This window comes from Phlebotomus papatasi, chromosome 1 (assembly GCF_024763615.1).
Source record: "Phlebotomus papatasi isolate M1 chromosome 1, Ppap_2.1, whole genome shotgun sequence".
NCBI classification, from domain to species: domain Eukaryota; kingdom Metazoa; phylum Arthropoda; class Insecta; order Diptera; family Psychodidae; genus Phlebotomus; species Phlebotomus papatasi.
Genome location: NC_077222.1, coordinates 47198610 through 47220168, shown reverse-complemented (window position 1 = coordinate 47220168; position 21559 = coordinate 47198610). Strand labels below are relative to the sequence as shown.

At 33.9% G+C, this 21559-nt stretch overlaps 1 protein-coding gene across 2 annotated transcripts; it reads left to right on the top strand.

Moving 5' to 3' along the window:
• The first annotated feature begins 581 nt into the window (after nucleotides 1–581).
• Nucleotides 582–20716, top strand: LOC129799476 (T-cell leukemia homeobox protein 3). 2 transcript variants are annotated; one of them, XM_055843376.1, is made up of 5 exons: nucleotides 582–1215; nucleotides 1583–1908; nucleotides 10252–10343; nucleotides 11507–11640; nucleotides 19051–20716. In XM_055843376.1, the coding sequence occupies exons 1-5, from the start codon at nucleotides 1076–1078 to the stop codon at nucleotides 19259–19261; spliced, it is 903 nt and encodes a 300-aa protein (XP_055699351.1). In that variant the 5' UTR covers nucleotides 582–1075; the 3' UTR covers nucleotides 19262–20716. The 2 variants fall into 2 exon arrangements, with proteins under 2 accessions (XP_055699351.1, XP_055699350.1); XM_055843375.1 differs by having other exon boundaries at nucleotides 10249–10343.
• The last annotated feature ends 843 nt before the right edge of the window (nucleotides 20717–21559 follow it).

Genomic DNA, 21559 nt, shown 5'->3' with positions numbered 1-21559 from the left:
TTAGAATTTGATTATATGAATAATATTATTACTCTAACTAGCGTTGCAAAATTAGGTATTTATCATCTTAGCATTTAAATTCAAATAAATAGGCTATAATTAATTTCCTCTATCTACATTTGTATATCACATAATTTATACAAAAGAAACTATCTGAACATTAGGCTGTTAAATAAGAATATGAAGAGACAAATAAAGCAGTCAATTGACAATGTATTTACTTCCTCCACTGCTATAATGTCCTATGTAATATGCAAAGAAAATCCGTTTGGCCATTTTCTAACTAAATTGCTTCGCCAAATCAAAATAAATACGATTTCCCTCGTCGCACTTGCACTATACATTGAGAATCTGAACCAATCGCAGTTGTGTTTCTGATACGCCCAGCCGACCGACTCACCATGGCATTGCCAGACACCGGGCCTCCGCATAACCAGTTGTTTCCATTTATATATATGTTATATATACGCGCAATCTGTAAGGCGGAGTCTCGATGGTTTACTCAAGCGCACCACTGCTCGATACCGCTCTTCACTATATGTTTCATTCGTACGACAACTCTGCAGTCTTTGTTCAGTAGTGCTCCGGTAAGCATCTTAAGATACGCGCGACATTATTTTAAATCTTTCGTTAAAAAACCGAAAGTATATTTTGTCGAGTGATCTGCAATAAATCAATTCTCCTTTTTAAATAATTAAAATAAAATTCTTAATACTATATTATATTGTCGACTTTCAAAACCAAATCGTATATCTATATGGTTAATTTGTGAAAGCCAAGAGAAGCTCATCGAGTGTGCTATTTGTAGAAATGTTGACACTTCGATGATTACCTTTCATCCATATCACTGTCAATTAACGGTCAGCAAATTGCTGTTCATGTTAACGTTTACGGTGAATGTGATACCTTTGGGACTTGTTTCATCATTCATTGGGGTGTTTAAGCTAATAAGGAAATGTGAGCAATAATTTCTCCATATCAGGTGAACAGAAGTGTGAAGATTGTAATTGCACAAGTGCTTTGTTGGGTGCCCCAGTGCAGTGATACAACCGCCAAAATAGCGCCCCTAACGGCAATGTCGACCCAAGGGGACGACGAACAGGAAATCAATGTTGATGTGGATTCGGACTCAAGAATGAGTTGCGGAGGAAGTGGATCAGATATTGATTGCGATGGTGGCGGAAGTTGTTACGACGATTCAGAGACTGCCATAAGGTGAAAATCGCATCATACCCTCATTACCTATCGTGCACTCTAATGCAAATTCACATCTTATTAGATATTACTGTCCAACAGGGTATTTTTCGTTAAAGAACTGGCATATTTCCTTGCAAAACTAAACCATTAACATTGTCTTGTTGATTTGTACATATGTCGAGCGAAAATAACTTTAAATAAATTTACTACAGGTTTGATTTATGATTCAAATGCATTGAGATAAAGACGTACGTTTTAAAAGACTCAGTAATACTTTTTAAACTTCATTTTTCTCATAAAGGTGTTTGTATAAACAAGTTTCCCTCACCATGATTCTCGGTGTAATTCATTTGTAACATTGTTATGTTTTTTGTCTCCTTCACAGTGAGCCGATTCAATCAGAACAGACACGCTCCTCCAGTGAAACCCTGCCTTTCAGTATATCGCGTTTGCTATCGAAACCATTTGAAAATAACAATAAAAGTGATAAGGACCTCTCAGATTCTGAAAGTAAATTATCATCCGCACTTTCTTCGGCTGGTTTGTCTTATTCAACAGCCGCCGGTAGTATCTACTCATATCCACTTTATCCTCCGGGCCATGTATTAAGAGTAGCTCCACAGAGGGGACCATGTACACCCCTCACATGGGCATTACCACCTCTACATCCCGCTGCACTCGCTCATCAGGCTGTGAAAGATCGATTGGCAGGTAATTGTTGTTTTACAATAGATCGCTAAATATTTAATTACTAAGTAGTACCAACATAATTAACCATATATACAATTAACCAATTGTTATAAGTTCATTTTATAATACGAACGGATTTTAACCATTATGTCGAATTTCAATGAGTTATTATAAAATAAATTCAGAATTTTCTACAAACTTAATTAATAATGAAAATGTTTGTGTGAATTTTATATTCAATAACAAAATGTTGGTGGAAAAATTCAATAATTTTCAGAATTTCGGAAAATTCGGTTTCTAACTGAAGCTGTTGTATGTAGGCGGAAATGGGATATATTATTGATACACCCCAGTAAGTGGGCTTCATTCTCCTGTTTTTAATTCATCCTTATCGTAATGTATAATTCAACTTCACAATTGTGTTGTGGAGCTAAATTATGTCATCGTAAGGTCCAGTTCAGTTTTATTTAAAAATTAGGAAAGAAAACCCTATTTCAAAGGTGACCAAGTCAAATGTACCCCACATCTTCATAATCCTTTAAGGACAAGAGGGTCAAAAATTGGGGGTTAGAAAAAATAACTTTTTCTGGCTTTTCATAACAAAACATAACTTTAGAAGTCCACAGGGAATAAAAAAAAATGGGACACTGGTGTCCCTAGCGTCCTTAAAGGAATAATCCAAGAATTTTCATTTAAATTTGTGTAACCCCTCAATTTTTTGACCTGAAAAATTGCAATCTGTCTCCCCCTAAAGACCACTTTTCTTATTTCAGTTTGATTCGTGCGTCCGTCTGGCCATAATCAGATCTAGAACCGTTTATTAACCAGTGATCGATTGTTATTCATCATCATCATCATTTTCAACTGCTTATTCCTATTGGGGTCGCGGGCCCATGACATCCAATTTAGCAGCACACGCTTATCGAGCTAATTTTCTTCTTTCTTTTCTACGCAGCGAACGGACTGGTACGGACACAGCGAAAACCCACGCCCACCCCCATTCCGCCATTTAGAAACACCCCAAAGTTTTGTTTTCTCAAAAACTTAGCGCCTTATGGCATCGATAGATCTCAAATTTTTATAGCTGCGCCTAAGAGCTTTCGATTAAAAAAAATTTAAGCACCCCGACCCTTCTGACCACAACCCGACCTAGAATAGGCCAAAAATTAAATTTTCAAATTGCTATATCTCCTGTTCCAATTGTCAGAATTTAAAAAAAATGGTTTTTTGGAAAGCTCTCGTGAATTATTATAACTATTTTGATACCCCAATTTCATCCGATTCAATCGAAAGTCGAATATTTCGAAAGCTACACGTCGCTTTTTCTTTAAATTTCAGTATGTTGTAGCTGAGATCGATAACTTTCCCATGGTGGGTAGTACTTCTTCCTTGATGTTCCCTGACCTGAGATACATATAACCAAAAATGTCTTAACCACACTACATTTTTGGTGTTTGTAAAACGATTTCGATTAAATTTTAGTATATTGTATCTGAGATCAAGACCTTTCTAATGGTGTGTCGCATTCGTCTCCACTCCACCCCACTGTACCCCGACCCTTACTATAACGAAATTGACCGGACTTTATCTGTGATGTTTATTGAACGATTTCAATGAGCCTTCTTTTTCTTATTTAGTCTTCTGCACTCAAATTATTTGAAATAGAAAATTACCAGTGATAAGCCCAGAGCCAAGCTTATGGTAGCTGACATTCTTTACAGGCAACCTCGGCGAACTCGGTGTACTTGCAAAGCGGTATGCGTTAAAATTTAATTACGAATTGAATTTTGGGGGTAAATAATCACGTCGAGCCAATGTTATCTATTTCTACTTCCGAAAGTAGTATACTCGACGCGATTATTTGACTCCAAAATGTAATTCACAATAAAATTTTCACGCATTCCGAGTTGCAATCACCCCGAGTTGCACGTACTTCGAGGTCGCCTGTAAAAATTCACAGCAACCGTAAGCTTACCCGGGTTTATCACTGGTTTTTGCTACGCTACAATTTATTAAATGGTTCTCAGGTTGAAAGGTTGATAGGTTTTCTGAATTTCCTCTTTCCACCCGCCGGGCTGGGACCACTATCTCAACTTTGATACAATTTTTGAAAAATAATGTCATGCTGTTTATCAATCCATCCGTCCATCTGTTCGGCCGTTACCATGTCTAGAGTTAGAGCCACATCAAAGTTTAAAGATAGAGACTTCAAACCTACAAGGAACCCGCCCTTAAGTCGACCTCGGGACCCTTCAAATTTCCCTCAGTATCCCTCCTACGTCACTCCTTCTACAAAATTATGTTTTCTGGGATGGTTTAAAAACTCGTCGTATTTTTTTTCATTTTGAAGTTACGGTCAGTTCATGAATGAAAAAAGATTCCTTAGTGAAGCCGGGCTGATGCGACATTTTAATCGAAAATGGGAGTGTTTCTGAACAGACTTTTTCCTTCGAGATGACTCGTACTCAGATACACTTGTTGCCCTGGGCCTTGGGATATGCCATTATCCACCTCATCAGACCAAGGACAAGGAGCCCGATGCTTCCTCTTCCTCGCTCCAACCAAGACTGACACCCTATCGCCACGAATTCTCCCCTCTCCGTTCCCTTTTAGTGAGGAGAATTAACTCGTGAATTTTAAAAAAAATTATGACGTTACCACTTTATAGAAGAACTGACTTCTACACACTTTTACTAAAATTTCATCGAAATCGATTCATAAACACCAAAGATATGGCCTAACTTCGATTATAACTCAAGTTACTGTCATCATTGAAATCCGACCTCGTCAGATCGTGCACGCTTTGGGACTCATTGATCACGAATATTCTATCCACTAAAAATCAATTTTGTAGAAGTTCCGTTTCGTCTCGTTCGTGTCCGTCGTATAACCGTTTTTGAAGAGAGAGCCAAAAAAGATATCGATAAACGGTTTTTGGGAGAGGTTTAATGCAGATGTACGGCTAGGAGTTGGTCATGTTAAATCTGCCAAATCCATCACCCCGCCATTCCCAACCCGTTCCATCATTTTGAAGACCAACTAATTTTATTTTATCAATGACTCAGCCTCTATATGACATGAATTGCTTTCAAATTGTAGTATGTTATAGCTTGGAATAAGAGCTTTCGATTACGTTTCGATTAGGGTTCGCAAATCCTTTGAGATCTTTACAACAATGAGTCGCACTCCTTCCTCGATGTTTCCTGATCTCTTAGCTATATAATCGAAAACAACTTTGTAGTAGAGCTATTGAGCCTATATAGAGGAGTTGGAGAGAGAAAGCCTATTCTGACGAAGATTCTTCTAAAGGAACGATACCAATCACTGCTCAGTTAGGGTAGTAGGGCTAATCGCTTCAATTCTTCTTCTTCAGAAATCTTCTTCAAAACATCAACAATCTAAGAGAACATTATCAAGTTTTCCAATCTTCAAGTATTCAAGTCTTTCATTGGCATATATAATAAGGAAAATAGTAAGGAAATATCTGGAGTAGAATTGATAGAAAGTAGTGTTCCAAATATTCCTCGAGAATATTGTTCGAGAATAAAAAAGTAGACCGAATTCTGTCTTGACTTGAATTGAACTGAAAGCCACATATGAAAATCAGCGTTTTGATGTTATTCTGTACCAAGCCTCTACCAAGTTTCCTAAAAGTTGATACCAAAAGCTCATTTTTACATACAAACACGTATGGGAGTTTCTCAAGTCAACTTATGGGGGTGTTCTGTCTGGACCATAATAATGCAACAGCATAGACCGGCATAGAGCATTGTTGTGTTGCAATATCACTTATTCGGGGTTTTTAACCATTTCTGAACGTCTTTTTTGGCAATTCGTGATCCTATTTAATTAGTTTTTGTTGTTTGACAGTTTCGCTCAGCTTCAGCAGCTCAGTTAGTCCTACTAAAATTTTGAGCATTGCCTTCTTTAAGAATCAATTTCGATATGCGATATATCAAGTATAAGATACTACATAGAAACGTATATTCATTTCTAGTGGCTTATATTACTTCGATGCCACAAATTTTAAACATGTACAGTAGAGTGTCTCAAATCTGAATATCTCAAATTCGAATGACGTTGGATTCAAAATGTCAATTATGGGGTTATATTAAAAAAAATCGTATTCTAGATGAATGCAAATCAAATTTATGTGCTTCTTCCTATGTTTACATACATTATTATCGGATAAAATGAAAAGGAATTATGTTACCACTAAGACTTGTGAGAAAGTTCAGGAATTTGATTCAAAGTGTTCAAAGTACATTTTAACCCTTTAAGGACGGTTGATTCACCGGTCGGTGACCCAAAAATGAAATTTTTCCTGCGGTAATCTAAAGTTGTGTATTGCCCGAAAAAGTCAGAAAAGTGATTTTTTCTGACCCCTGATTTTTGACCCTCTCGTCCTTAAAGGGTTAATTTCACATAAATTTAGTTAGTTTTGAAAAAAAAAACGTTAGAATTTGGGAGGTGAGAAATGTCAAAAATATCCCCCGAGCGTTCGAATTTATAAGACTCTACTGTAGATGCTTATAATTCTTTGCTGAATGACCAAGAAAGCTATATAATCTTCATCCAGTAGCATTTACAAATAGGCGTCATCAAATATTTTTGTCCTTTTGGTCTAGTACGTCTAAATTACTATTTCTGAAGCATTCAACCAATTTTATTAAGTAATTATCGATAGTGTATGTTCACTGTTGATTTCTTCAATCAAATGACATTCTTAATTTTTTTCTCAACTTAAAATGGTAATTTTGCAAGTCCCATAAATTCAGCTTTTTTATCTTAAAACTAAACATCTCGAAGTGCTCGAATTTGTCACTTCGGCTTAACCTCAAAAGTAATTTCGCATCATTTACAATTGACCGGTTATCAACCGATTCATAAACCATTCGAAAGATTACGCAAAATAGCTTAAAGAGTAATAAAAATGATTTTCGGACAAAAAATTCTTATCGGTCCATAACCGAATCATTACTGGTTCACAACCGATTTGAAATGATTTATAAGTCACTCAAAATATTTCCCAAAATACACCTCAAGAGTAATACAATTGAATTTCGAATAAAAAACTATCGAATAAAAAGTTGGAACCGGTTCAGTTTTGTCGGAAATTCCAAGACCTTTATAACGAGCCCAAACATGATTCCATTCACTTGATAAATGCGCTCTCTGGAGCCTTTTTAGCCTTTAACCTTGAAAACCGTATTAGGAACTTTTCGAGCAATCCCAAAAAACACGGTTTGGTGGGATGGGGGAAAAATGAGAGATGTTTACGATCCTTGGGTCGACTTATGGGGGGTCCCCCGAATGTCCCAAGGCACTACCTCTTGCCATTTGGCTTCTAGAGCTCGCGACAGCCGGACAGACGGACGCACAGACTGAGAGACAGACAGTGGGACAAACAGCGTAAGACATTTCTCAGAAATCATCTGAAACGTGAAGATTTGTTGAAAAAAGTGGTCTCCAGCAGTGGGTGGACAAGGGAAATTTTGAGGGGGTAAAAAATCGAGGGATTATATATATACTGCTCTTTCCGTGAAGTTCGAGCAGTAAAAATTAAAGTTGCAATATTTGTCGGTACTGTGACTAGTGTTGTTAACCGATGACTAATCTCTTTAAACATAACTTCACTTAAGTATGTAGACTACATATTTCTTTAGCGCCATATATTTATTAAAAAAAATCAAAAATTTGTTAAGGATCTTAGTATTGGGTAGTTTTGGTTATTTTGCACATTATTCAATTTATTCTCTAAATTTGCACATCAAATATACTGCATCAAATATAGTCGCAAATAACATCCGTTGGAGTAACATAATACCACCTTAAAGTAATATGGAGTAGAGACATCAATATTATGTTCTGTAGTAAATTTGAAAGATACGTTTAAAAAAATCTAATAAAACGTAAAACGTGCAGTAAATCCATTTCGATTGATAATGACTATTTTGGTCTGTTGCCACAACGATTAAAAGAGAGCGGAAATAAAAATTACAAGGCTCTTCGGAACCTCACTTCCTTTGGCCACTGATTAGTGTCGACCACCTACATGGGCTTGATAATTGCATGGTACTTCTGTGTCTCGAAATGCAATTACTCACCTTTGTAAATTGGTCTGTGAAATTCATGTCAAATTCATCCGTCCGTCTGTTACGTGCTGTTTGGCTTAATTTTCAAAATAAACAGTGGTTTTTTATGAGTATCATCTTTGTCATCATGGGTTTCATCGTCTATTGGAATCATCCAAAGTTCTCTCCTCGTTGTCGGTGCTCATGTCTTCTTTAATTCTACACATCCGGCGCGCTTCTGCGTCTCCTCCTTCAACTGGTCATAGAAGACCTTGCCGCCAGAAGAATTGTGAAGACGATACACTCACATATTATGGGCAATCAGCTACTGTTTTCAACGCTTTGCAACTTAAACTGATACCAATTTTATGTCGATTAGGATCAAACATGCAACGCGCACAAAAAACATCCCATTGAAAACAAACAAATTCACATAACACAGTCATAGTTAGGTATTTGTGGCCTTTTGGTAGTGGTCAATTTTGCCGTGGTACAAGAAGTATGGATTGGGTGACTTAATCACCATAATCCGTAAGTATAAAAACGTGTTTCTGGCTGGGTGTTATCTCCCCTCATGCTGGAGACGACTTTACTCTTTTTCACTGTATTCACTTTTTTGTCCAATTTGTTTAACGAAGTTCATTACAATTCAGAGACGGCATAAAAATAAGTTTTGTGATAAAAAAGAGTCGCGACGGAGCTTCTTACTATATGTTTCTCCACGCAAGTTAAATGAAACAAAATAAAATATTCAAAAACAAAACATAAAATTGTTATCATTGACTTGTGTACGATGTGCATTAGAGGTATTTTAATTGGACAATTAACATAATTTGTTGCTGTAAGTTAATAAAACTTTTTCCATGTTCGCCGATCAAGTAACTATTTCAAGCCTTTTAATTTATTCCAATATAAGAACATAAGTGAATGCAAGAAAAGAAGATAGAATATCGCGAATCTAAAATTGAAGTAAACTTTTAGGCTATTCATTAAAATTGTAGAGTCGCGCATGTTATATAAGCAAAAAAAGTACGTGACAGCATGGTAAAATATTCACAGGAGATACCATGATACTTATAAATATAAAGTCATTCAGATTATCTGAAATATATAAGTGGGGAAATAAAAGCTCCCCTCTTGAATCCTTTTAGACATTATTGCTTATTGATTTATTCATAACTGCTCCACCATCGTAAAAAGTCTTCAGATATGTTCATCTTTTTCGTAACCTACCGTGTGGGTGAAAGTATAGCGAATAGCATATTAAATTATGCTTTATATTATTTTCGACAAACATCATGCTTTTCATGAAATTGATTGCAAAGCAAGTTGAGAAAACGCCCTCACCAAACATAAAAAAAGTATATCTGAGGGGTTAACACCGAGAATCAATGTAAAGAGAAGCTGTGGGATTTTTTAAGATCCCCAATTTTAGGGATTTATGTTTAGAACCTATCACATTCCCAAAAACATATATTTCCTTATTGATTTTCTCCATTTCACTTTTCAGAGAATTTGTCCCTAAAAGATCAAAAGCTTTTATATCTTCTTTTTTTCTGATCTTGCAATAGTCCTAGCTTTTTGAACGCATATTTTTTTTGAACGCCAGTTATCTCTTTATATAATGGTTAGTTTCTTTATAATAATGGTTATTTTTCTGAGGTTGAATGACGAAGTGTTTATTGATGGAAAAGTGCTGTTGATAAAAGAAATTTAAAGTCTTATTTTTTATTATTTAATTGAGAAAATAATATTTTGAAAGGATCTAAATCATCTTACCATCCATTTAATTCTTGTGTTAACAATATCTTTTTTAAGTTACTTTAAATGATATTGGTTCTCATTAATTCTAAATATCAAAAATACCAATAACAAAACTTACACGATAATTCAAAACAAAACAAAAATCATATTAAATATATGTTATATTTGAGACTAACATGTTTCTGACATTTCAATGAGAGTGAGTGAGATCTAGATCTAGTCATCTCGCTCACTCCTATAGAAAATTTTGAATACATGTTTACAAACAAAAGCTATTGTGCGCTGAACATAAATAAAGCGTGTATTAATATATGCTATATTTAAAATAAATATTGACAAATATTTGTATCAAATATTTGTTAAGAAATTATAGATTATTTTTTCAAAAGTATAATAAAAAGTAATGTTTTTGGGATACCCATTTTTACTCTGACGAATACAATAACAAGAAATTCTATTCCAAATTTAATTCATAAATGAATAATAAATTAATATCAATAATATTTCTTTCTTTATTTTTTAGCAGCATTTCCAATTGCGCGGCGTATTGGTCATCCTTATCAAAATCGAACACCACCTAAACGGAAAAAACCTCGAACATCATTTACTCGAATACAGGTAACAATAACATATTTCAAATAAAATTCCAAACAACAATTCCTTTATATTTGTATTTTATGAAAGTTAAAAACCGTAAATATAAATTTAAGGCAAAATAAAAAGAAAATGTAACTGTAACGATGGACGCATATCGGTGGGATGTTTTTATCAATCAATTTCAATAATAAATTGACTAAGTACTTCACTGAGAAAAAAAGAGGGTGCGATTAACTTTTTTTCCTCATAACTTTAACACTTTTTAGGTGTAAAAATATCTCAATATTTTTTAATGTTAATATTACACCTTTTGACGGTAAAATCAACATGAAAAAAGGGTAACTTTAACCCCCAATACACCTAAAAAGGGTAATATTTACACCGATTTCGGATCAATACTGCAGGGTAAAATTAACAATTCCGGAATGTTATTTTAACTTTTTCGGATTTCTCTCAGTGTTAGAACGACTAGAAGAAAAAATAATCTAGAAATTATAAATATGAAATCTCTGGTTTTTTTTAATACTGTAATTTCATGAAACATTCTGTAGCATACAGAAATGCTTTAGATTTCATTATAAACTGAACTTGGTTTTAAAAGACTCAAAATAATTTTAAATAATTCCTGGCTGCAAGAACTAGTACTACTAGTTTCGCTCGTTAGGACTTCAATAACGCACATACCTGTGGTAAAATGTGAAATGGAAAGCAACATCTAAGCAGAAAAAATACCGATTAAGAATTGCTAGACTTTTAAATTAAATTTAACGTTTTTATTTATATTGCGATTAGGTGTCACTCTCAACCCTCACGCCTTTTCTTCTTTATGCACCTTTGAAATATCTACCATGACCCTATATCATTTCTTGGGAATTTTATCCAAGTATTGCGACTATTGTATTTTTTGTACTTAAATTTAAACATTACATTGTAAAAGTAACAACATTGACTGGACTTAAATATCAATTGCTGTAAGATGTTTGAAGGAAAAGCAAATGATTGTATCAGTCCTTCACCTGTTAACAAATTAAGTGTGACTTTTACACTCAAGCCTATACTTCGGTAGAGTAATGCTTTTCTATACGAATATGTATATACACGCATTTTCAAATCTTTCATCTTCAAGTATTACCTAAACAAAAAACTATATATATTATAATTATTTTTAATTCAACGGATTTTAGGTTGCAGAACTAGAAAAGCGCTTTCACAAACAAAAGTACCTGGCATCTGCTGAAAGGGCAGCTTTGGCACGAGGGCTGAAGATGACGGATGCACAAGTCAAAACATGGTTCCAAAATAGAAGAACGAAGTGGAGGTGAGACCAATTTTCACATTTTGCATTACGTTTCGCCCGTTAAATTCGGGTTACACTGATGCTCAATTTGTTCTCTAAAATTTTCATCAAGTGTTAACAAGAGGCGCATGTTACAAAATCTATTGACTTGATGACAGAGTGTGAATAGGGAGTGCCGTACCGTATAGTTGAAATTGCAACCAATGTATATCAATTTTCATACACCTGTGACAGAGCCTAATTGAATTGTTAGTGAATTAGTATGAGGATCCCTCTAATATGAAATTGATACTTCAGCAGCATCACAGTTAACGTAATGTAAATTCTGTTTTTTGTCTTTTGAGAATACAATTCAACGTAAGACACACCCAAGTGTTTCAAATGGATTCTACTATATATTTTTCTATTTGAGAAATATTAAAATGTTTCTTTTTATGTAAATACATAAGGCACGTGACTATGAAAAATTTATAGAATGCTTTCTATATATACTGAAGTATATCACCGACGCGCAAGGGGATGAAGTTTTTAACCATTAAATATTTATATTCCACCATTATGAGCCGATTTCAAAGTGTCAAACTTGGAGAACCACTCCACAAAAACAGTGAATGATGTAAAAAAAATCTACTGGAACACAGAAATGACGCGTAGGGATGCAAAATAAAACGGGGGTAAATTTTTAAAATCGTCCGTCGCATATTCTAAGAATGTGGTTCGTAGTGCTATGTTTGTGCGCAAAAATCGTTTTTTTCTTCTTCTTCTTTCCCTTATAAAAGTGTCGCACAAGAGAATAAGTGATTCAATTTTGGAACACATTTATTTAATCACTTAATTGATTCTCATTTATTAGTCATAAAGAGAATTAACACACTCAACGTAAGAACCTTTGCTGTAGTTAAAAGAGGGGTACAAACACCAGAAAGCTTAGAAAGTAATTGCACCTTTTCTTAGGGGATTACTTTTGATAGTACTTGGCTAGTTAAATATTTCACCATAAAGGAAGAAATAGAAAAAGAGCTCTTCATTTGCTTTATATTTTTAATGGTAGAAATTTTTGATGATTATATGTATATAAGGATATATTGAAAAAATTATATTGACTGATTAGATAAGAAACGGTGTAGGCTCAAAGTGTATTTAATAAAACTGTAAACATTAAAAGTTTCAAAATATATTTTTCCACTGTGGGTCAAAAACCATAAGCTAGGTAGAGGAACTAACTGAAATGCGATCGATCTCAATTTTTAAGAAGAACCACTTATAGATTATAAATATGGCACCTTCAAAAAATCTATTTTCATAGCTGAATGACAAATTTCACCGTCATCATGTAACTGTTTCTAAAGAGACAAAGGTAGAAAATATTAACTTGGGCTTTTCGATAAAGGTAAAATAATGATTTGTTGTAATAAAACGGTGAAGTCAGATCTATTAGGTGAGATTCTTAACAATCTCACCTACTATAATCCTAACAAAATTTCATGTCGTCCGATCGCGCTCAAACTTGGCCAAAATGTGTTTCGCCACTTCCTGATCACGAATATATGGGGGGCTAAGTTACGTTCCCGGCCGGCCGGCCGTCCGGCCGCTCTTTGGAGCTTAATAGCTCCTAAACTAAAAAAGATATCGACTTGCGGTTTTCGGCAAAGGTTAAATATCGCATGAAAATTGCAACATGGTGCATTGACCTCCCACCCACCACCCCTCCTTCCGCCATTTTGAAGACCCCCCTTTTTTTGTTTTCTCAATAGCTCCGCCCCTATGGCATCGACCGGGCTCAAATTTTAGTATGTTATAGCTGGGCCTTAGAGCTTTCCATCAGTACTAAACTTAAGGTCCCCCGACCACCCTGACCCGAGCTATAAGGGTCCAAAAAAAATGTCTTAAAATGGCCATAACTCCGGTTCTAATTGTCAGAATTTAAAAAATGAGGGCTTTTTGGAAAGCTCTCGTGAAATGCCACTTCCCCTTCTAACATCGCAAGTTCATAAAACCACCGCTAGGGGCGCTATTATTAAAAAGAAAATTTTTAAATCTTAAAAGTTAAATAACTCAAAAATTCCTTATGCAATCGGGCTGAAATTTTAGTATGTTGTAGCCGTTGATTATACCTATCAAACAAAAAAACCTTAAGTCGATCCATAACCCCTGACCCGAGCTATAAGGGGTCAAAGTTCGAACATTGACCGGCCTCTATCTCCGGTTCTAATTAACATAGCGACCTAAATTTTACCTTTTTGGTTTCGTCTCGATGAGCACTTTCAGATGGAAGTTCAAAAAGTCACCACAGGTGGCGCTGTGATAGCGTCAAAATTCATCGAAATTCAAAGACATTTTTCTCAAAAACGGCATTGTGCAAGTTAATGAAATTTTAGTATGTTGTAGTCCAGTCTAGGACGTTTCCAAAATGGTGCGTAAGTGCGCTGTGGTTTCAATAGAACCGGAGATATGAGGGGTCAAAGTTCACAAAATTCAAAAAATCATATCTCCGGTTCTATGTGACCGATTTTGATGAATGAGGGCTTAAACGAAAGATCTCATCAAACGCTACAACTTTCTAGAATATTTGAACTTCGTGGGACCAACACCAGGGGCGCCACAGTCGAAAAACCAATTTCAATATCACATAACCTCAATTATCTCGACTGTCGCTGAACCGATTTTGATGATTACTTCGACATAATTGTAGAGCACATTTGTCTCTACATTTCGTCCATACATCATTTTCCACTCAGACTACGCTATCACTCCGATTTTGCCGTTTAAGTGCGAAAAAAATTGATTTTTCCCATAATAACGCTTTGAAATCACTCAGATGCCAATTTGACTGCCTCTACTCCACCAAGACACTTAAAATAGGGTTTTAAATGAAAAGTCCCACAAAATACAACAATTCTTTGATATAGTTGAAGTTCAACAAATGACTACTTGGGAAACTCTGGATGAAAAAACGAGTTAAGAAACAAAAAACCTCGCTTATCTTGGCTTCTGAGTAATCGATGAGATCATGTTCTATGGGAAAATTATAGAGAACATTCTGGTCTACATTTCACCCATGTATCACTTTTCTGTCAGTTCATCCCAATCCTTGATATTTTGGTTTAAATACAAAATTTGTATAATTTCACGAATTTGATTCAAGATAACTGAATGGCGTCTCCCAACTTTAGCTCTAAATCGAATTTGCATGCACTCCGAGTTAGCTCACGTTAAGAATCTCACCTACATAAGCCGGTTAGGATTATCTGTCCCTTTCCCATATACTCAACTCCTTTCTGTTAAATGTGAATTAAATATAGGACACTTTCTGTTAATAATTCTTTCTTTTTGATTTAGACTGAAGAAGCCCCAAAAAAAATCGCAATATAAAATTCTCGTTGTATATTAGATTTTAAAAAGGATATAAAACTGACCAATTATATATAAAATTATATTTATAAAACTATTCTTTCATTACGTATTCATTTAGAATGTTATTTCTTCCACCAAATTTTAAACAATTGCGCGACACGTTATGTACATATATGTATACTCTACTTGAGTCAAACGGTGCCCATAAATTTTGCTATCTTCATATATTGAAGTCCTTATACCTTGAATCGGGCTCAAACTTTAATATTGAATGGTTTGAACTGGTGGTTTTAATGAAAATAAACTTAATCGACATCAATGTTCACTTTTTTCTATTTCGATCGTTGAAATCAGTTTGCTCGCCGAGGTTGTGTCAACTCAAAATAGAATTTCTATGTACTCAGAGTTGTACGGACCAATACCTATAAAGAATCTCAGATAGCAAAAGTTTATCTAGGCTTTTCACGATTGACTGGTAAATTTGTTACTGCATGTATATCGTGTACTCCTTAATTCTTCTAACACACATTCATAGGTATGAGGTAATTCTGCTTTCTGATGCGTGTCACTCTTTTTATTCGATTAAGATCACACACCACTCCAGAGTCACTGCTTCCCTTCGGATTAGATTGGATGGTGGAATAGGGCTCAAGTAGAGGATGGGAGGAAAATGTACTGTGTTTTGTATTCGATTACACCAACAATGTAGAAGAGGCAAATGTTTTTCGAGTCTCGTTTTGTGGCAAAATGATTCTGGCAATCGAAATAGCACTCAATTCCTGGGGATGTGAATTATTTAGTAACAAAAGTGCCAGGGAGGGTGCTTTCCATGACTGGTTTTTACAACTTATTTCTTCATTTCTAACCTCTTGCCTCCCACCAATAAGACATTTTCAAAATTATGTGTTAAAAATAAAAAGCAATTTTCGTTAATATTTAAATTATTCCTTTTCGCAAAGTTATATTCTTACATCAAGTGATTTATCAACTATATTTTAAGTCGTACTATGTACATATATTGATCATTTTTTATCTTGGTGCAATTCGTTTATTTTGTAAGATTCTTTTTAATGTGACCTCTTATAATTTTGAGACGGGTGGCAAAGCGTCCCAGGGTTTTCAAAATTTTGTGAAAGAACTAACGCTAATCAAATTCAGTACAAGGGAACCGGAAACGGGATATGTCGAGGAAGTGGAGTCACTTTAAGAAAAACGGCAACTCTATCCAAAGCTTTCGGCTCGGTCTCGAAGCATTTATCAATGGTCGACTCATTAAGGAATTTGCAGAGTTTTGTCTCCGATCTGTCTAGGAATTTACATGGCATAACAGAGGATGTGGGGGCAGCACTTTTCTAACACTCACTAGTTCACTTCTAAGAGTGGCTCCAGTTCCTCGACGAATTCCTGTTACAATACTTTGCGAAATAATCGAACTCGTGACTAGACGCGGTACCAGAGGGGTGAGCAAAAACCGTTTAAAATCGAATAAACGTCAAAATAAGTTTGTCCAGGTAGGGTTTTTACCATTGACGTACCATTTTCATTCGACTCTGTTCGGTTTCAAACGGTTCTTGCTCACCTCTGCCTCAAAAGAACTTTCGTGTCATTTGCCTATATTATTAAAGTTTAGTTTTATTGGTTTAGTTCATAAGAAAGAGAGTAGTGTTCTCGAATTCAAGAATTTGCAAAATTATTCAAACTGGGCAATTTGTTCCTAAATTTACCAGTTCTTAATCGATTTGAACCTATTTATTTATTTACTCAAAACTTCGCTCAAAATAGCTTAGGAGAGATCTAATTGAATTTTGATAAAAAAAAAATGTTATCAGTTATAAATCGGTGCATTACCGGGTTATAACTGATTTGGAATCGAGTAAGGCATGATTTCCAAAACCTTTCCAACGAGCTCAAACGTGATACCATTCGATTATAAATGCGCAATCCTATCAAAAGCCCTTTTAACCTTTGATCTTGAAAACCCGTTATTATGCCCTAGACACACTTACGACTTAAACCGAGAGACGACATAGTGGAATATGATGGAAATATAGTTTAAATAGTTTATGATGAAAACACCGATGTTTTGTATATACTGCTCTCTCTATGGAGTTTGAGCAGTAAAAAAGTTGAAACTTAACTATACAAAGTTAGGGAAAGTTCAAACATTTTTAAACCTTTGACTTATACATTTTAAATATAACCCTTTAAGAACTAGTGGGCCAATAATGACCAAACACAGAAATTTTTTGACATTAAATTCTATGTATTTTGTGAATATTTCTTAAATTAAATAAAAAAAACTTTATCTGATATTTTATCAAGTCTCGTAGCCTCTATACAATATTAGAAGTTTTTTCTTTAATATTTGGTATATTGAAGCAAATTGTTTACGCTGTAGGAAAACGATCAAAAGTTCCTCAATACTGTAAAAGATTAATATAAATTTTCCTAATATATAAATGTCATTAGACTCATTTGCATTTATTTTTTTATAATTGCACATTAACAAAAAATTAAGTTTAAAATTAAATTTAAATGAGAGTTTAACATGATCTTAATTCTTTTTTTCACCATACATATCCTAATCAAAATCGTTCCGAAATTGAAGAGACGGCCAAACCCTATAATTTAAAAGTGAAAGAAAAAGAATAAGAAGAGAAGAATAAAAATGAGAAGATTAGAAATTGTACAAAAATGAAAAGAAAATGTGCTCAAGACTTTCATTGTATTCTCAATAAACCTTTAGCTTGTGTTAATGTTAGTAATATAGATATTTATGTTTTAGATATTCATAATTACTTGAGTATATAAATCACTTGTTTGCTTAATATTTTCAAAAAAATAGTAAAGCCAAATAAACTTCTAAAAAGATTTCCTTCAAACCTAAATTAAAAAAAGGTTCTGCAAATTTGTTACCCCTTCAAAAGTCAAATAACTTTATCACAGTGTGTTTCTGAGCTATACGCTGTGCTCAACCCTTTTATTACCTTGTATATATAGACATTCATCCATAATATAGTTAAGTGAATCACATTATTAATAATTGTTATTATACTCATTGTCCTGAATATTACACTGGGTTTAATATGAAAAGCGGTTGTAGCATTTGCGCACTTTACCATGAAGAACCTCCCCTTTTTTCGACTAATATAACCATTTTAGAGACGCCATTACACGATTCAGGCTCTTACCCAGTTCATTCAGAAAACAATTGTTCCCAAAAGTGATCATTAATATGCAGTAATAAAAGCTCTCCACTTAACATTAAAAGGGGAACAGCAATATTGGTTTATATATAGATGAAAATAAAAAGGCATGGGGGTTTTATATTTCAATTTGTTTTTTTTTCTGCATTCTTTTTAGGTCTTTTTTAGTTTAAGCTTTTTATGATGTTTCAGCTAATATGGTTCCGAGTTCCGACATTTTTTTCCAAATAGCCACAAAAAATTACAATTTGAAGAAGCTAGTAAATAATTAATTTTCTAAATCCAACAATTTGGTATCCAAAAGAGCCCCCAAAATTATACAAATCGACTTCATAATTGGTTCTGACATCGGAAAATTTGCGGCCGCGCTAATTAACTTTGATAAATACTTTATGAGTTGAAGCTCAAGTCCATCCCCTGGATTCATTTTCTGTTATTATTTGGTAAAAGTCTGAATTATTAAATTTCACTCTTCTGCTACATGATCACTGTGCAAGATAGTATTATATATTGTTATATATATTGTTGTTTGTACCATTGTTTTGAGATATGTGATGAAACCATAAATTTCGCACCAACTCATCCCCATTCTAGCCCATAAATATTTACACTGATACGATGAAAACAATCTGTTCACATATCAAACAATTTATACACCAGTAATTAAACATCCTACCCCTATTATATCATAATTCCGAGTAAATTAGGAGAAATTTATCGTCGGTGTTTTGCTAAAGCAGAAAATTATATTGGTATATGTTAAGATTGAGGAAAGGTATTTTGTGGTTTCTGTTAAGCCCGAAAATGAAAATGAATATTGGATGTAAAATCTATATATGTAATTAAACATTTCAATTTATATTCAATTCAGGCGCCAAACGGCAGAGGAGCGTGAAGCTGAAAGACAAGCTGCCAATCGATTGATGCTGTCTCTCCAAGCAGAAGCTCTGAGCAAGGGGTTCGCACCTGCGGGCTCCACCGTTTCTCACGCCTCAACAACACCGTCGGCAGCAGCAGCTCCACCCCTGGCAGCTCTACATGGTCTTCAACCCTGGGCCGAACCACATACGGCAGGGTGCTGAAGCTCTGTAGGATATGCAGAGAGTGTAGTTTTTTTTACACAGTTTGGACATATGGACCGCTTTGGGAAGCTAGTGATAGATTTTCAGAGAGACATTAACTTGGAATGTGTTTAGTGATTATCTGATAGTGTATCGTATTAAAATAACACTACAGACTTTGTATATAGAACTACAGTGACAGGATCTCATGCATAAATCAATTGTGAATATAGTCCTCTTCAAACAAAATACTTATATTTACATGATGATTCAAGACAGTGGCTTTCCTTATACTTACAATGCCTTCTATTCTGAACCCAAAAACATGAAAAAAATAGTAGTATTTTGTTACCTAATTTATGGAAAAAAAGAATTCAAATTATGTATTTAATACCACATTCATAGGGGAAAGTGCAATCGCTTCGGACATTCATGCCGTCGATTAACATGATTTTTTTTTACCAAGAATTGATAAGAAGCTAACTAATATTTAATAGAAATGAGTAAGTCTCTTAGGAAAAATAAAAGAAAATTCATATTATTCAAAGGCATGCACTGAGAGAAATCCGAAAAAGTTAAAATAACATTCCGGAAATGTTAATTTTACCCTGCATTTTTGATCCGAAATCGGTGTAAATATTGCCCGTTTTAGGTGTATTGCGGGTTAAAGTTACCCTTTTTCATGTTAATTTTACCGTTAAAAAGGTGTAAAATTAACATTAAAAAATGTTGATATATTTTTACACCTAAAAAGTGTTAAAGTTATGAGGAAAAAAAGTTAATCGCACCCCCGTTTTTTTTTCTCAGTGTGAGCGTTCGAAGGGAAAATAATTTTCCCTATGTTAATTGCATTTCTAGATTAAATATCAATTCAAATAATATTTATTTGCTCAGTGAAATCGTTATTATTGTTTTCTTCCTTAAATATTCTAAATCTTATTTTGACAATATCTGGTAAAAATTTAGAGCCACTATTGAACATTATGTGTATTCGAGAATTATTTACTGAAATAAGCAATTACAGTAAATATCATGCATTTAAAAATCATTTATCAAATTTAAATTTCAATACCTACTACATTTTGGAAGAAATTTTCTTTCGTTGTAACAGCAAGTAAAAAAACTTCTAACGAAAAATTATTAGAAATTATCTTACCTGAATTCGTCAAAAAATCATTTTTGAAAAAAAATTAGTAGGAAAATTGTGTAACTTGGACTATGGCTATGAAGTTTATTTTAAAAAGGGTGTAAATATAGTACTTCAATAAAAAAAACGTGAATGCGAGTAAGTGAAAACAAAATTGCTTCTGAATATATAAAAACACGAATTGTTTTTTTTTTTGTGTTTTGAAAATATAAGGAAAATTTCTTCCATGACAAATACATGATGTAAATTCATATTAAGGTACCAGTATATTATAAAACTTCATAATCAAATAATGTAAAATTAGTAAAATAAAACAATTGATGACGCAGTTTAGTTTTTTAATTCAAAATATTTTAATTTGGATTTTTATTAAACCTTATCAATAAAACTAGAAACTTCTGTTCAGACTTTAATACACTCAATTCTTCTCCAATTTTCTCTCTTTCAGAATAATTACAGGTTCCATTTGATTACTCTTCATTCAATCATCGTATTGTAGGTATAATTGGTGTGGATCTCATTAAAGTTAAGACGAGCGTGACCTATGAAATTATTGTTATTTGTGTCAGAAATGTCATTACATGCTAGCAATTTTGTGTGTCTCTCGTTCTTCATTATTTTTGAGTAATATCGCTATTAGTGTTTCCTCCGCGGAAACGGAAAAATATATCTGGCAAAATTTGAAATAAAAATATTTATACCATAGTATCGCAATTTATTTTTAAATATAAGGTAAAACCCTTACTCGACCGGGTTTCTATACGGTGGGTCAATTTTTGAATATTTGAGAATTTCATCAATTTCTATATTTGTCACGCGTATTATTTAAAGAATAATTTTTAATGTTAGATATATATATAGCAAAAATAATTAAATTGAGAATGTCGAATAAAGGGTACTTTACCTTAAAAGAGTTTAGAAGCTATTTTTTCATCGTCAAAATGACTCTCCCTCGAAATATAAATAATGAAAAATGTATATTCTCTATTCTATATCAATGAGGGGATCCATTTAAAAATGCACCCTTTTATTTAGACATTTGATTTCACACTCAATTTTAACTCAATTAAATTTTCAGACTCATCAAAAATTTATTGCGTTTTATTGGCCGTTTCGTCCTCACATACGTTCATGTGGTGCAGAGTTCGATAAAATTGAAACTTCACAATTTA